The sequence below is a fragment of the Sinocyclocheilus grahami genome, unplaced genomic scaffold (genome assembly GCF_001515645.1).
Source record: "Sinocyclocheilus grahami isolate Dianchi unplaced genomic scaffold, SAMN03320097.WGS_v1.1 scaffold298.1, whole genome shotgun sequence".
In the NCBI taxonomy this organism is placed as follows: Eukaryota; Metazoa; Chordata; class Actinopteri; order Cypriniformes; family Cyprinidae; genus Sinocyclocheilus; species Sinocyclocheilus grahami.
In genome coordinates, this window is record NW_015505477.1 from 373,898 (window position 1) to 390,414 (window position 16,517).

The following is a 16,517-nucleotide window of genomic DNA, read 5'->3' on the forward strand; positions in this document are numbered from 1 at the left end:
AGAGAGAGCTGCCCCCACCTACAATTCCTGCCGGTGCTGGGAATCGAACCTGTGACCTTCGGGTCACAATATTACTGTTTTGACTGCATTTTTGATCAAATAACTGCAGCCTTGGTGAGCATAGGAGACTTCTTTAAAAATATTTTAAAAATATATAAAAAAAATTGTACTGACCTCAAACTATTGAATGGTAGTGTACTGTATAGTGTTTATGTAAATGTGTGAATAATTCAGAGATGACTCACCACTGCAGGGGATGGTACATGGATACTGGCCACTGAACGTGGACGAATGTGATTGACTAGGTGACAAAGCACGACCCCATCCATGAGAGAAGAGCCCAGATCTTCAGGAAGAACTACTTTCAGTCTGCTCTCTATACTCTGACAAAATCAACATGATTGGGTTATAAATAAAACAGTTTCCTACAAATATTATTCATATTGCTAAAGAAATTATGGAAAATAAATCTATATATTGTTAAAATAATTTGGATATTTGTGCCACAATCAAGAAATATGCCCTATAATAAACCCCTTTTTTATATTTTGAACAGTATAGCTATTGTTTTACAGATTTCTCCTTGTGACTTTTTTTTTGCTTGAAAAGTGTTATGCTAATATAGACATTCAATTATTTTTTAAGTGTTACTGAAGTGTTCATATACTCTGTGGGGCCATTGTATAGCCATATATTTAGTCACTAACCAACTAATATAGTTAATTTACATACTTAGATTATGTGTGAGTGTGTTTGCATACCTCTCGCAGTTGCTCTATGAGCTCCAGCTCCTCTCTGTGCTGCTCCATCTTTCTCCTCATGGTGAACTGAGGATCTACTGATTCCAGAGTCTTGTGCGTCCTGAAATACACTGTCACACAACTGAAGCGTCACCAGTCTGCACAGAGCACATTATATCTCCTGCATTACTCTCACATGCATAAACACTCACTCTCATTTATTTACTTTCTTTTAACGTCACATCCATCGTGATATCCCAAAATTTGAAACTTTAGGTTAGTGTCAATTTTGACATGAAGAGGATAACACAGTAATCAAATGTCACTACTGTTGCCATTATGTTACATTTTAAATGACAAGCTGCCTTTATTGTCTATTTACATCACAATGAACATCCTGAATTCTGAAGGGAATGAGACACTGTCCATATTTGACAGCTGACAGCCTTTATTATATGATATTTCCCCACAAGGGGGAGCACTAGACATGAGAGAAAGAGGGAGATTGAGAAAGACAGGAGCACAATACTTCATTCCACACATCTGAGTGTGTTTCTGTAGTTGCATAACTACTCATCCTGTGAAGAAATGAAAGAAAGAGGACCGTATGTAGGGAACATTAAAAGGATGTTATTCCAGAACATTCCTCCCTCTTTTTGTTGTCTCACAGTTTTAAGCCCTGGAGCAGTGTTCCTGTGCTTGGACACTGATGTAACAGAGCAAGCACATGTTAGACTGACATCTCTGGGCAGCATTAGAAAAAAAAAGTGTGTGTGTGTGTGTGTGTCAATGTACCTACTTCAACATATTTTTGTGACAAATTTGTACCCAAAAGTGAGGTAAATCTGACAAAACCTCCTTTTGGGGATGTAAAAACAATAAGTAAAACCAACAGAAGTCTAATTAACTAACTTACATAGCTTAGATAGCTAAATGTGTCCGTGTGCATCAGGAAGAAAAAATGTCTCTGAAAAAAGTCACCACTCATGCTTTCGCGGCAAGTCTGTGTTTTAGGATCCATTTGATTACTTAAAAGTGTGCCATTTTTATGTTCACATACCTTCTATTTCTGCCAGCCTAGCTTAGCAACACTGGCTCAATCAATGGTTTGAGTTTAGGGGCGGGGTTATCTGTTTGTTCACCAATGGCAAACCAGGGTTGTTTTTGGGGAAAGCTGTCATTTTTTTGAAGCTAGTGACACAAATTAAACAATTTAGCATTAAAGCTAAGTGTCTTTCTCTCACATTTTCTTTCTGTCTCAACATCTCAGCTCTAAGAGCAGCACACATTCTAATCCAACTCAGTATTGGCAAAAATGAGACTCATTCATATGTTTACTGTTATACTGTGTGCAAGACACAGTAAGTATTCCAGAAAGTTATTGAAAAAAAGGGCATAAACCTCTGTAGATTCTGAACACCCGGTCATTCACAAAGTGCATGTTTGTCTAATCTGATTATGATTTTAACTACCAATAATAGTGTAGTACAGTGTAGACATTTTATTTTTAAAACATTTCACAGATTTATGGTGCCAGATTCCATCTGAGTTCAATAAAGTTTTAATATAAAGTTCAATACTACCATTAGTACAGAGCTATTCATCAGTAAACTTTTCTCTCTTTCCATCATTCCCTCTTCTTTTTTCTTTCTCATAAGACGATGAGTAAGTACAGATGTCTCCTGGCAGTTAGGTGGCATTTCCACTTAAATGGAGGTCTGATTTTCCCTCTGGGGCCATTATCTAATGCTTCAAAATAGCAGCTCTATAAATACACACAGCTCCATTTAAAGCCACTGGGCCACCCCAAATTTCAGCTCAACCACATCCCCTCTCTCTTACTCCTGTGTTTAAAAAGACCCTTTAACGCTGTACCTCAGAAACATTTTTTTTTTTTTTTACATTCAGACACAAAAAAACTGTCTACACTATAATCTCCTGCCATCATGCTGGGTACTGTGGGTGGTTGCCAACGTTTTGCTATGCAGCAAGGAGTTACAAAGCAGTTGCTAGGGTTTTCTGGATGTTATTAGTCATTGCTAGTGGTTGCTAGGGTGTTCTGGATGGTTGCTTACCGGCCCAAGTCAAAAGAGTCCAAACCCAAAAAGTCTGTTATTCTTGTTCCGGTAGCAAAAATGGTGGAACATGAGTTATATTTTAATATTTAATATTAAGAATTAAATCTTTATTTAGATCTCTATGATAGTGAACCTTAGCAACCACCACTAGAAAAAAAAAATAATAAAAAATACCTGAGACAAGAAAACACTAATTGCAAGGCATGTGACTGCACAGGACGATACATTGAGCAGACCTACCACTGCTTGGCATGTCTCCTTCAGCTGGGCTAGGGGGCGTGTCTCTATCTGTGGGCGGGGCCTGTGTAAGGGGGAGGGGACACGACAGAGTCGAGCACGGCAAAGAGGGTGAAGCTAGATGTAGGTATCAACATAAAATTACAAATGATTTTCATCGGAAAACCCAGGAAACAGGCAGGAGTTTCAGGTATCAGAAAATAGGAGGGGGAGGGTGCCAAGCAACAGCAGTGTGTGTAATAAAAGCAGACAAGCAAGCAGGCAAGCAAGCAAGCAGCAGTTCAGGGAAACAGATAAATAAAAGGGAAGAGAAGGAAACAGGAAGATATGCAAAGCAAAATGACAAATAAATACATCACAAAACAAAAGAGAAAATATTAAAAACAAAAACACATTCAATGTTAAGCAGCATTTCAGTATCAGTTTGTTGGCATGCTGTTAATGCACCTAGTACAATTGACTATTCTTTATGTTAACTGTCAGACTCAGGGCATGATAATGCTGTTATTGTTAGACATAAATAACAGATCACAGATAATAATACAAATGCTAGCTTAGATGTTATAGGGGGAAGCAACAAGAAGCCTCTAGGCAGCTAAACAAACAGCTACATCAATTAAACTGCATCCAGATGAAGCAAGCGGTTTTGTGTATTTATTGAACTGTATACATTAATAATGAATGGTATTTGTGAAAATATAAAATCTCTATGTAAATGAAACGAAAATACAGGTCATATTCAGTTACCATGTACTTTTTCTAAACCTCTCTAGATTCAGTTTAGCCACTGAAGCCAAGGGAGTCATGTTAAACAGCAATATGAATGGATAAAAAGCCTGACTTTGATTGTACGGCTGTTATGAGCTTGACAGGATAACAGGTGTTGGCCACAGGCAAAAGGATCTTTACATACAAACACTTCCTCCCTCTTACTACTGAAATCTGATGATGAGAGAGCCCAAAATGTGCACCATTCTCTAAAGTGCAACACCACCCCATGCCAACCTCACCATCAAAATGCCAACCAGCACATTGTCACCATGTGTGTTAGTAAAACAACACTGTTCTCACCTGATCTGGGCTTCAGACCAAAGGGAGGTGAGCTCAATGTAGGGCTGGAAACTGGGGTTTTGTCTTCACTCTGGTACATGACAAACACATTCAGCGTAAGTGCACGCAACCATTTTTAAAAGTAAAATTCCGATTTATAAGCGTAAAGTGCATAATGTTACCGTGGTGTAAAGTCACAGTAACATTAAACTTTGAGTCAGTAAAAAGATTTACCTTGGTAACTTGGTTCTCACAACTATCACCTGATCCTTCCTGGCCAATTACGTCACCCTAAGAGTGAGAAAAAAACAGGCTGTGGGATTCTTGAGATGATGTAAGACATTAACAGACCAGCTCTTTAGACAGTCAAACAATGCATCACTGTTCTCTGCTTCGATATGACTCTGTCTTTCTTTCGAGTCTCTGTTTGTTTGTTTTTCCCCTTTCATTAGATTAGAAAGAAAATTACATGATTCTCAATCCCCATGTGAGTACATTTACTTTAAATATATAATTTCTATTCAATCTAAAATGGTGATTTATGAAGTCATGCAGGCTACATCATGGACTAAATGTACATGGACTGCAATGTTAATAAACACACATATATATCCAGCACCACACGCATTTAAAATACTGTATACTAATGTGAAAAATGGCCCAGATGCAATCTACAAACCGGGAGAAAATCTGCAGAATTATGCAGAATGAATTTAAATGGATTGGTAAAATGCTAAACACAGTACTTCACTCTTTGTGGTAGATGACAGCACAATCAAATTCTATTGTTATTGTGAACGATTCACCAGTGCCCATTATTCCAAATAAATAATATTTTTGTCTTTGTAATCACACTTTGTAATAACATTTCCCTTAAAACAACATTAAAGGGATAATTTACATTCAGTCATCATTCACTCACTTTCATCTGGTTTCAAAAATGTATGATTTGCTTTCTTCTGCAGAACATAAAAGAAGATATTTAAAAAAAAAAAAATGTTGCCAGCCAAATACAATTTTCAAAATATTTTCTTTTATGTCCCACAGAAGAAAGAAAGCCATACAGTTTTGGAATGCCATGAGGGGCGAGAAAATTATATTTTTTGCTGAACTCTCTCTTCAACTATAAACTATAATGCTAACCAATTGTCAAAAAATGATTTCAGCAATGTTTTAGTAAACTTGTATCTTGCATTCTTATATGGAACACCCTCTTTTTATAATACAGTCACTTCCAGATGGATAAAATCAACCCCAGTCCATGTTTTTCTTGCTGAATATTGTTTCACTTAGAAATGCATCAAATCACAAAAGTAAAATGAGTTGTGAGCATGAGAATTCAAATTGATTTTAATGAACAGAAATGCAGGTGCGGCAGAGGATATGTAGAACTTGTAAATGGCAGTCTTTCCAATTCCGTGGAATTTTGCGGAGATTTCTTTAAGAGTTCTGCACACACAGATTCCACGTGGTTCTGCTGGGAATGAGCTGGACGTTTACAATAGCACAACTACAACAAGAATGAGGTCACCACAGCACAAACAAAAAGCGCATATGTGGCAGCTACATCTGAACCACTTGTTTGGGTAATTCTGTACAAAGTGCATTTGCACTGAATGATGAATCATTTCTGAGAGACCAGCTGAATTTTTTATAACAATGTCCCCACTTGACTTGTACAAGTTGCTCAAGTGTTCACCGGTCAAACAGGATGCATCTATAGGCTGGATGGTAGGACTAGTTTGTCAGATTACCTGTTGTGCCATGTGCAGGGCATACTGTTGACATGCGAGCTGGGCCTCGAGCCGGGCCCGTTCTAGAATGTACTGTCGCTTCCTCTGGAACTCCCAGCATTCTCCAGGAGCCGCCTTCAATGATAATCACTGCTCTTAAGACCATCACACTACGACACTAACCACAGCACACATCACGCTGGTAAAAACAGCCCTGGTGTTTAACTAGATGTACCTATAACACACAAGCTGCAAGGCTAACCAGAACTACTGCACTGCAATGTGGTTAAGGTCAATTACAGTTTTAACAACTTTAATAAAAGGAAATGTTTTCTTATCATCCAAATAATCACATCACAACACAGCAAAGACATCTAATAGTACATACACAAACGACAACACAAAAAACTACAACAACAGACCACTGCACACCGAATGCATAACATACACTACCAATCAAAAGTTTGGGGTCCGTAGGATATGTTTTTTTTTAAAGAAATCAATACTTTGATTCAGCAAGGATGCATTTTAGAAGACATTTATAATGTTACAAAGATTTCTATTTCAAATGAATGCTGTCTTTATTCATAAAAGAATCCTGAAGAAAATTGTATCATGATATTTACAAAAATATTAAGCAGCACAACTGTTTTCAACATTGATAATAAGAAATGTTTTTTGAGCACCAAATCAGCATATTAGAATCATTTCTGAAGGATCATGTGACACTGAAGACTAATGTAAAATTTTGTAAAATGAAAATTCTGCTTTGCCATCAGCGAAATAATTAAAATCCGTGTAAAGGCAATTTAGAGAATTGTTTCTAAACAGATTATAAATGTTATAAATGTGTTGCTGAAAATACGTTACAAAGACTGTGAACTACGTAGTACTGAATTGTGGCGTTAGACCGTTTTTCACCATTTTTTGTTCAGGATCTTTTGGGCGGGCCTCGATGACGCACTGGAGCAACTGAGCATTAACACCCCTTCCCTAACACTATAATAACTAGAGCGCATTAGCATCAGTGGTTTGCCTGCTCAATCGCGAGTTAAGGCTGGAATACACTACACAACTTTTAAAATCTGAAGAGACTTCATTTCCGGCGATATCGTTGACATGATTGCAAAGATACTATTTAAACTGAGCTGGATGTTGACATCACTGAATTCAATGATGAACTGTCTTTAACTGAAAAATTAGTGTTTACTATTGTCACTTTGCATTATTGACACTATTTTCCTAATTAATGCTGTTCAGTGGCTTTGACACAATCTGTATTGTTAAAAGCACTATATAAATAAAGGTGACTTGACTTGACTTAAAACGCTACAGGCATAATACATTTATCAACTTTGTAATACTCACAAAGGAAAAACTGGGCATCATACTGTACACTAAACGACTGAGGCTCACATATTACCAGACTTTAAAATAGTTCCGATCGCAACAAATACATGCAGAAACGTGCGCCTTGTTGCTAGGAGATGCATGACAAATGAAAACAACGTGTTCTAAAATCACCTGAAAATATCAAACATGTTTGATCTCCTCCGACTGGATGGAATCAAAGTCTGAAGCTAAAAAATCAGAGTCTGTGACCATCATACACTACGCAATTTTCTATTAAATCTGTCAACTCAAATCTGCAGACTGGCTCTGACTTTCTGTAACTAGCGTCAACTTCTCCAGCCTGTAGTGTATTCCAGGCTTTACTGTCATTACCGTTAGTTACTACAGCCTACAGTTTGCTAGCTAGCTATGCCGGTTACACTTTACTTGAAGGGGTGTGCATAAGACTGACATGACACCTTCATAATCATGACATGACACATAACATGAATATGAAGTTTTTTTTATGCATGTTTATGACAACTGTCATTAAGTGTCATTCGCTCAGTTATGTAATTTTTTATGCAAAGATGACATTGTTTGAGATGTCTTTGTTATGGGCTATGGTTAGGGGTAGGGTTAGGTCAAATAATGTCATATTTGCATTAAAAATTACATAACTGAGCGAATGACACTTAATGACAGTTGTCATAAACATGCATAAAACCTCCTTCATATTCATGACATGTGTCATGTCATGATTATGAAGGTGCCATGTCAGTCTTATGCACACCCCTTCAAGTAAAGTGTTACCGCTATGCCTTCGCCACGTAAATGCATATTGGTTGCAATAATTTACAAAACAGCTCAGTCATCTAGTTGAGAGAGACGGCAGCTTTCCCGCAAGTGGGTGTGGTTTCAGTGCTGACAGCAGGCACACCCCCAGTGTTTGAGAACTTACTTTATTTATAGTACTTGCCGTTTTTTATCATTCAAAGTTGCCTGGGTGGTTAATAACACATTTTTCTGTGGTGTGACAAACTCATTTTTTTTCACATTTAATATTAACACATTTAATATTGCTTAACACTGACTTTAAATACAGTATATTACAATAAAAACAGTGATTTTAAATTGTAATAATATTTCACAATATTACTATTTTTACTGTATTTTTTATCAAATAAATGCAGCCTTGGTGATTTTTAATGCTTCTTTTAAAAACAATTACAACATCTTATCAACCCTAAACTTTTGTAGTGTAAGTACTTCAAACCAAACAGTAATTTTGAGCAGTTTAGGTGAAGGGAGTGGATTTTTGCAGCTGCTCTTAAATGAATGAAAAACTAGCACCTTTTGAAATTATAAACCTTATGTAAAATATGACGTCACATAACTGACATCACATAAACAGTCTAAAAGGCGTGAGAAAGACAATCCTCCTGGGAAACTGAGAAACTGGTCTACCCTTCAACAATAGCCCACTGATCTCAGAGGAACTCTAGAGAAACACAGCAGTCTACAGCGACACTATAAAGAAGGAAATGAACAGGATGCTTAGAGGAACCAGTAAGGTCCTCTTATGTGTCTGATGTTAACTTAGACACATGAACCAGCGGTTTACCTTAGGTGTTGCCTGACACTCGTCACTCTCTTGGCCACTACAGGAAGACAAAAACAAGAATGGGGTGTTGGTGAAAACCTTAACATGCAAAGCAGCATTTGAATGTATTACTACTAGTACTCCTATTTTGTATGTACTGTAAAACATTTAAGATGTGAAGTTGTAACTTACTTGAGCGACTCATCTACTGTAACCATTTCCACAGGGTAGAGCTTAATACTAGAGAGATCAGCAGAGTTCATGTTAACCCTATATACAAACATAAACAAGTCAAATCAGTTTAATTTGTATAGCATTTTTCACAACACACATTGTTTCAAAGCAGCTTTACAGAAAACCCTTATGTTAATGTTTAATATCACATTTAGTAGGTCTGGACGATAGTACAGTTTAGATTTTGCGATGACACACCATTAACACAGGCTTGGGTTAAACAGCAAATTCAAATTATATTTTTTTATCTCTATGTTGTGGTAGGCCATATGTTACGGATTGCTAGCAATGCTGAATAACCAACTCAAAGAAATGCATCTGATATTAACAGTGACTTTGCAAGTTGTAAAAGGAGGACAAAAATAAAGGAAAATGAGTAACAATCCAGCCATCACCTGTTGACCTACCTGTTAGGATCCTGTAGCATCTCCACAGCTTCCTTTAGCTGATTAATCATATTGACCTTTGATCTGTTGGACCCAGTAGCATGGTATATATGAATATATATGGTTTAACTAGTGACCAGATTCAGAGAATGCAAGAGTCAGTGAGAAAAGACAGAAACAGAGAGACAGAAAGAAAAGTACTTGATGATAAATATCCCGATATAAACATACGTTTGTTCTGAAGCCCAGTTGGTGTCTTCCTCTATCCTGAGGGGCTCATCGAAGTCAGCACCTCGACCCTTCAAACACACACACACACACACACACACCCACACACATCAACTCCAGCTGCAAACTCTGTCAAGTGACTACAGCCTAAAGGCCTAATTGGCTAGAATTCAAAATCAGATACACCACCGCCTGTTTGAGAGGGTGACGCACACGCAGATGGGAATACACACACACACACCCTTATACGCACAATGTCCCTCTAGACATGGATTACTTCACAAGGGAACTGCTAATGCACAAATAAACACTGTCTGCGCCAATCCAATGATGCAATGAGATGTTTTCAGATAAACTAACAGTTACTGGAACATAAAGCGCTATGCCAAGAGAGACAGATGAAAAATATGACAAGAAAAGACTGGAACGAAGGGAAATAGGGTAGTTAAAGACAGGAAAGAGAGGACCAAAAGATCAGTATTGTATTGAACAAAAAAGATATTTAAAATACTCCAGCTGGAGCTCAAACTAGAACATTACAATTATAATGGGAAACTGTCAACATTACAGTACAAAGACACAACTAAATAAACAGTTTCAAGCCAGATCTGCCCACAATATTCTGTAAAATGGGATGATTTCTCATCAGTCTTTCAGAACAAGAAACCCCCTTAATGAATGTTAAGTTACACATGCCTTTTTTCCAGTTAGAGCAGTGGTTTGCAAGCAGTGGCCTCAAAATGACTTAAATTATTTAAAATAAGATAATATAAGAATTAAACTAAGCTAATCCCCGGAAATTCAAAAACTATGTTTTGTCTCTGAAGAACCAAGATTCCCACAGTCTTGAAAAACCTGGATATATGAGGCAGCTTAATTTTATGTGACTTCCTGGAGAAGAAAAATTGATTAAAATATTAATAAAACTCCATGTGCATTTTCATACGATTTACAAATACACATATTTCTAGTTATGCCAAGCTCTAAAATATTGTATATATTTTTTTATATTATTCCTTATCCATTAAGTCACAAACAACTGGAAAAGTCATGGTTGAATATTGTTGTGAACAATGGGGGACCCCGGTGCCAGTGCTGGTGCCAATCTGGAACTGTTTCTCACAATTGAAGCAGAAAATGTGGAGTTGAGTTGGCCCCAAAAATCTTAAGTCTTAAACCAGAAACTGCTAAAGTCAGAGTTCAGGGAAGGATAATGTGCTCACCAAGTTTAGTTTTCAAAACAACAACAACTTAATCTGGCTTCAGCACAGCAACATTTAAAGTGGCAAAAGGATAACAGTGTAATGAAAGAGAGGAAGAAAGCAAGACTGGAAAATGTGCTTGAAACTGATCTAAACTAGCCTGGGCAGTGAAACCTCCTGATCCTTAAATTCCAGCTTTCAATACAAACACACTTCTGACAGACCATGAAAAAAAACAGTCTCTAACACTCACTTTGATATAGTTGATGAATGGTGAGCTGAGCGTAGAGTCTCGATAGCCCAGATACTCCTTGAGAGATTCTGATGAACTTCTGTCTGCTACCGGATACAACCACACACATAAACATGGCTAAATTATTATACCGACTATGATAAAGTGTTTTCACTGACACTAAATGTAAATCAAAGCAGCTTACAACTATCTACTAATGTAATGTAAATGACTTACTGTAATGCATTTTTGCTTTAAAAAAACAAACAAAACAAAACTGACATTATGCCATAATTGCTCTAGATAAAACTTAATTTGAACCCTGGAACATTCCTCTAACTGAAAACAGAGACCTAAAGAATTTAAAATGCTGTAGTGTTCTTTGCAAGCATGTACACATTTATTCACCCATGCAGACACAAAGTGGACATGTCCAGTAAATCTTATGGAAAGCTTAAAGACTAAAAGACCCTCCCATCAGCTTAGCAGTCACACACTCTAAAGTGCAGAACACACACACACTTTTCCTTTCTTCCTGCAATGTTCTCGGTTCTCATCTCCTCCTCCCTTAATTCTCCTTATGTGCTGACACTGATTTCCCAGCCAGTATCCACACTTCCTGTCCGGGACCCTCTTCTGGGCTTAACCTGAGCCTCAAACATACTGTCTACAGTATCACTGTAATGTTGTGTCAGCCTAGTAAGAGGATGTTTTTCTTCACAGGCCTTTAATATCCTGTCCACACATGTGAGGGTGTGTTTGCGCGTGTGAGCAGCACCTGTCAGAGCGCTGATGTGTTCACTGGAGTCGTCTTTGCTCAAGCCCTCCTCCTCTGTGATGTTGGTCATGGGCACATTCAAGCTGAGACTGTCTTCATCTGATGGCTGGAACACAAAAACTCTAAAACACCACCTAAACAAGCACTAAAAAAATACACTATACACTGTTTAAAAATGTATAGGTTATATAATTAAATTAATTGTGCTGGAATTGTGATGGTATATTTTTATAAGAATTCTATACGGTATCAGTTTCAAGCAGCATAGATTAGACATGCACTAGTCTCAATTAGTATCTCTAATTGTATGAGGGAATTATAGTTGGAAGCATGATTCACCATTTTTTTAAATTATCCAGCTCGTATAATGCCACAATTAGATTAAAGTTAGCAGAGTAATGAAGTAACTATGGCGGGAACACTGGAAAAATTCCAAAAAGAAAAGATGAGTAAAACGTAATGATGAGATCATTGTTGCAAGTGTGATTGTTAGATGTCCTGCAAGCTTCTCGTCTTTGTAGTCTGATTTTGGCATCGGGAACTTCCTGACTCGAGAGATTCTTTTTGAAAAAGAAGACTTTTTATGATATTGTCTACCAAATATTTTTTATGAGTCTTAATTTGACATTTAATTTCACATATAGCATGCATTAATTACAGTTTAAAAGTAATGATTTATATTTGATGCATATTGATGTTATGTTATTATTATTATTATTATTATTATTATTATTATATTTACTCTGTAAAACACCTTGAGAAGCAACCCTTAGGCTTTATTTTATAAGTATTTTTTATTATATAAATAATATAAAAATTATCACTATTATTACTACTACTATCATAAGTATAGTTGTGTCTTAACTAAGCACAACACTAAAATAAATAAATTTCCAGTGTCAAGAAATGTATCTGTTCACACAGAAAGTCAATGTGCTCAGCAAAACAGAGCAATAACAGCCAATCAGAGCATATTTGATGTTTAACATACAGCTATTTTGAGTGGGATTTTGGACCAATACAAATTCACTATGGGCGGGGCTACCCAGCATAACACTACAGAGAAACCAAATCACTGACATACTGTCCTGTTCCGATGTTAAGACAGTGTATACAACCACATCTGATGTAGCAGTAACACTGTATGTCACAGTACATGATAACTGCCAGATAGCATGCAGCTATCAGACCTTTGTCCCCAAAGTAAATGATCTCAATTCTGCTAGAGTTTTATTGCAGCCCAGCCATAAGCAAACTAACACAATAACATGTGTCTTTAATAGTGCCATTACTATAAATTTGCAACACTGATGAAAACACATAGCAGATTAAAAATACATTAAATTAGACATGCAAATATCCAAAGGACATAGACAAGATGGTCAGGCTCCTTTGTTATACTCAAACAGACACTTACAGCCACACACATACAGACTGACCTCTGTAGCAGAAAGGCGTTTGTCTCCGTTGTCACTGCCCACCCCAGAGTCACTGTCAAGTTTCTTGTGCTGATCGATGTCCTCAGTGCTGAGACAGGAATAAGAGGGGGATTAGAAATGAATAAGGGTTGTGCAGGACAGAAAGAAAGAGAGAAGCAGCCTATGCCTCTCATATGAGAAAGGGAAAGAAATCTTTCAGTCTCTCTCTCTCTCCCTCTGAAGAGTGACCCCCTGCAGTCTATTAAAAGGATTCTCCTGAGATAAGGATGATAATGACAGCCAACACACATACACGCATGACCTGGATTTTTTTTGAGATTCCACACTGTATTCTACATTCAGATCTTTTTATACACCCATTTAGAGGTGCACGACTTGGTTTAAAAAATTATATGTTGATTACTTTGACAAATATTCATATTATATAAAGATTTAAAGGCACAATATGTAAGATTTTTTTATTAAAATATAAAAAACCACTAGAACAGTGTTATATATTTTGCTGACTTGTGTACTTACATTATCACATAGTATTCAAAGAATGTCCAGGGAAAATCCAGGGAAATAAGCAATTTTAACTAGTGACACAAACCGTGTCCATAGTGTCATTGTGTCGCCTGCCAATGAAGTCATAACCCCTCGATTTCCGGTTTTGTAGCATACTGTATGGCTGCTGCTTAAATATAAAGACTAAAAGAATAAAAGGACGTTGGTTTTGACAGTGGATTCAAATCTCTTTTGAATTTATAAACTATAAATATAAACTATTTTTTATATATATATATATATATTTACACCTTTTAGCAATTTCAATTCACCATTTCACAATTTCATGAATTCTATTTAATTAAATCTACTTGATACTCTTTTATAATCATGAGGACTGACCTCCCATTCGTGGGTCGTGTCAAGCTCAGGCGGTCTGTTACAGGAAGGTACAGGGCATCGGTCATCTTGTCACTATGACATGCCTCCATTGCGAGGTATTTAAATATATGAATCTTGCCCTTCATGCAGATCTGAAAGCAGCGAGAATAATGTCAGAAACAATTGTGAGAGAATTGAAGAATAAATTGCGTGAGTGTTTGTGTGTGCGTTACCTGTGCAGGAGGACTCTGAAGTGGATTGTTCTCCAGCTGTAGTGATTGGAGCTGGGTCATTTTTCGATAGCAGACAGGAATAGTAGAAACCTTATTACAGGAGAAATCAAACTTGACCAGGGGTAAATCCGCCAAATCTAAAACACACATGCAGAGAATTATTAAGCCACATTAAAAGTGAATATATTTTGCAACAAGGGGGCAGAGGGGACTGCCAAAATGTAAAAAAACAACAGGGAAAAAATAAATCATGCACACAACAGCTCTTGAAAAGCTAATACGAGACATTCAGCATTTGGAAGGTCGATACTAAAAAGCTTACATCAGTTTATATCATCTTAAATCAAGAAAAAAATGGATCAGCTACAAAAATAATAATAATACATTTCTTATTTCAAAAAGGGTACTTGTTAGATTTCAACAGTCATTTATATATTTTATTTACTGGTCCTGGTAACTAAAAGACAGCAATGAATCAAAGTTAAAAAACTAAATTATCAGCAGATCTCTCAGGCAATCTATATTAATGCTTCAGCTCCATGAGGTCATTTTGGCACAGTGTGCTTGGAGAGACCATTACAAATCCTATTTTTTATAACCTGCCAGCATTATGTAGCTGAATATTTAGCTGAGCTGCAAAATCTCAGTTACAGACATTTTTTTGGCCAAGGTAAGCTGGGTGATATAACTCCAGTCACGTTTCAGACAATGCTTGGCTCACACAATCATTTTAGCACTAACAACACTAAAGGCTTTCTCACTGTTATTTAAAGGAACACACTCACACTTACTGTTCTTGGCAGTGAGATTTTACTCAGAACAACTTACAAGAGTGTTGTGTTAATGTTAGTTTATATGTTTATATAAGTACAACATGAGGCTGAGGGTTTTATTTGGCTTTGTTACAATATGTAGTGAATGTTGTTCCAAAATGATTGCTCACTGAATGACACGGATGAAGGAAGGATGTAGTGGCCTGACTGAGCAATAGAGTTTGATACTGCTTTTAGCAAAAGGATTAGATGTTCAGTTTCTTGAATTTTGATTGTGCTCAATCATAACAACTATCTCCAAAAACTGAACTGCATATACCGTATACCGTTCATACAGAATACCGGTGTTTATTTTTGTTATGATATGAATTTTTTAAATATCGGTGTATGTCGCTTAAGCAACGTTCGGAACGCAACACTGTTTGAAAGCGGTCCCTTTTCACTGTTGCACTGTGTTGAGGGAACAGCTGTATGTGTTACTAAGCGTGAAAGTTCCGAAACTGAAGCTGTAGAACTAATAGAACGTGATGACACAGAAGAACTCATCCACAATATCCACATTGACCACCACAAATATCCACCGCCCCCTGCCATCAACTCCTGCGTCTCACACACACACAAACGCGTGACTTCAGCACTAGATTTAGCAACTTTCAGACCCTTTTAGCTGCTTTTTTCCATAGAATATTCATACTGACAAACCTAGCGACTTTTTTGGATAAACCTTAACTATGGTTCAGTTGGAAGATTTCACCAGTGCTGTCCCGCGAACGCGAGATCTGACTTTCCTGGAGAAGTGTCACCTCTCTCGGCGTCTGTTCTGTGCAGTGAGCGGCAGAGAAGCAGCGCATTCAGTTGGCCGCACCGCAGACAACTTGTCAATAAATGAGTACAAAACAGCGTTTCCTAGCACCTGTCGCTTACTGATTGTTTGGAATTATAAATATGAGCGTAGCTCATCTGTTAATATCACATGCACTTTTTTGTTTGCTATTTTTTTTAGTTTACTCAGACGCAGGCAGTGCGCTGCATGAGACAAAAAAGTAATATAGCCAAAACAACCGCATAGCTGCTCTTTAGTGTAGATGCATGTTGATTTTATCAGACGATGTCACGATTATAAATGAGAGTGACTCCTGGTTAACATGTATTAAAAGGGGTCTTGTTTAGTCTCTATTTAGTGTGGTATTTTTTGACAATATTCACTCATCATGACAGTAAAATAGGGCATTCTAAGTCAATATACTGCGGTATTTCCTCTCTCAATCAGTAGAAAATATGGCTAACACCCGGTCATGCATGGAAAAAAAAATACCGTCATGTACCGTGAAACCAGTATAATTTTGAAAAATACCCTGATATACATTTTTGG

The 16,517-nt window shown here is 37.1% G+C and overlaps 1 protein-coding gene across 6 annotated transcripts in view; it reads right to left on the reverse strand.

Moving 5' to 3' along the window:
* Positions 1 to 16,517, reverse strand: part of LOC107601076 (leucine-rich repeat and calponin homology domain-containing protein 1-like) — a 51,697-nt gene that overhangs the window by 9,062 nt on the left and 26,118 nt on the right. For 2 of the 6 annotated variants that reach the window (XM_016293096.1, XM_016293091.1), the window contains exons 5-19: positions 14,373 to 14,509; positions 14,161 to 14,291; positions 13,273 to 13,360; positions 11,834 to 11,939; positions 11,077 to 11,162; positions 9,625 to 9,692; positions 9,415 to 9,477; positions 8,966 to 9,043; positions 8,795 to 8,831; positions 5,860 to 5,973; positions 4,340 to 4,396; positions 4,127 to 4,196; positions 3,059 to 3,172; positions 762 to 871; positions 246 to 383 (exon numbers count right to left, since the gene is read on the reverse strand). In XM_016293096.1, the coding sequence (XP_016148582.1) occupies positions 246 to 383; positions 762 to 871; positions 3,059 to 3,172; positions 4,127 to 4,196; positions 4,340 to 4,396; positions 5,860 to 5,973; positions 8,795 to 8,831; positions 8,966 to 9,043; positions 9,415 to 9,477; positions 9,625 to 9,692; positions 11,077 to 11,162; positions 11,834 to 11,939; positions 13,273 to 13,360; positions 14,161 to 14,291; positions 14,373 to 14,509 (1,397 nt within the window). The remainder of the gene's footprint in view (positions 1 to 245; positions 384 to 761; positions 872 to 3,058; positions 3,173 to 4,126; positions 4,197 to 4,339; positions 4,397 to 5,859; positions 5,974 to 8,794; positions 8,832 to 8,965; positions 9,044 to 9,414; positions 9,478 to 9,624; positions 9,693 to 11,076; positions 11,163 to 11,833; positions 11,940 to 13,272; positions 13,361 to 14,160; positions 14,292 to 14,372; positions 14,510 to 16,517) is intronic. The other 4 variants (XM_016293097.1, XM_016293095.1, XM_016293092.1 and 1 more) reach the window with 3 other exon arrangements.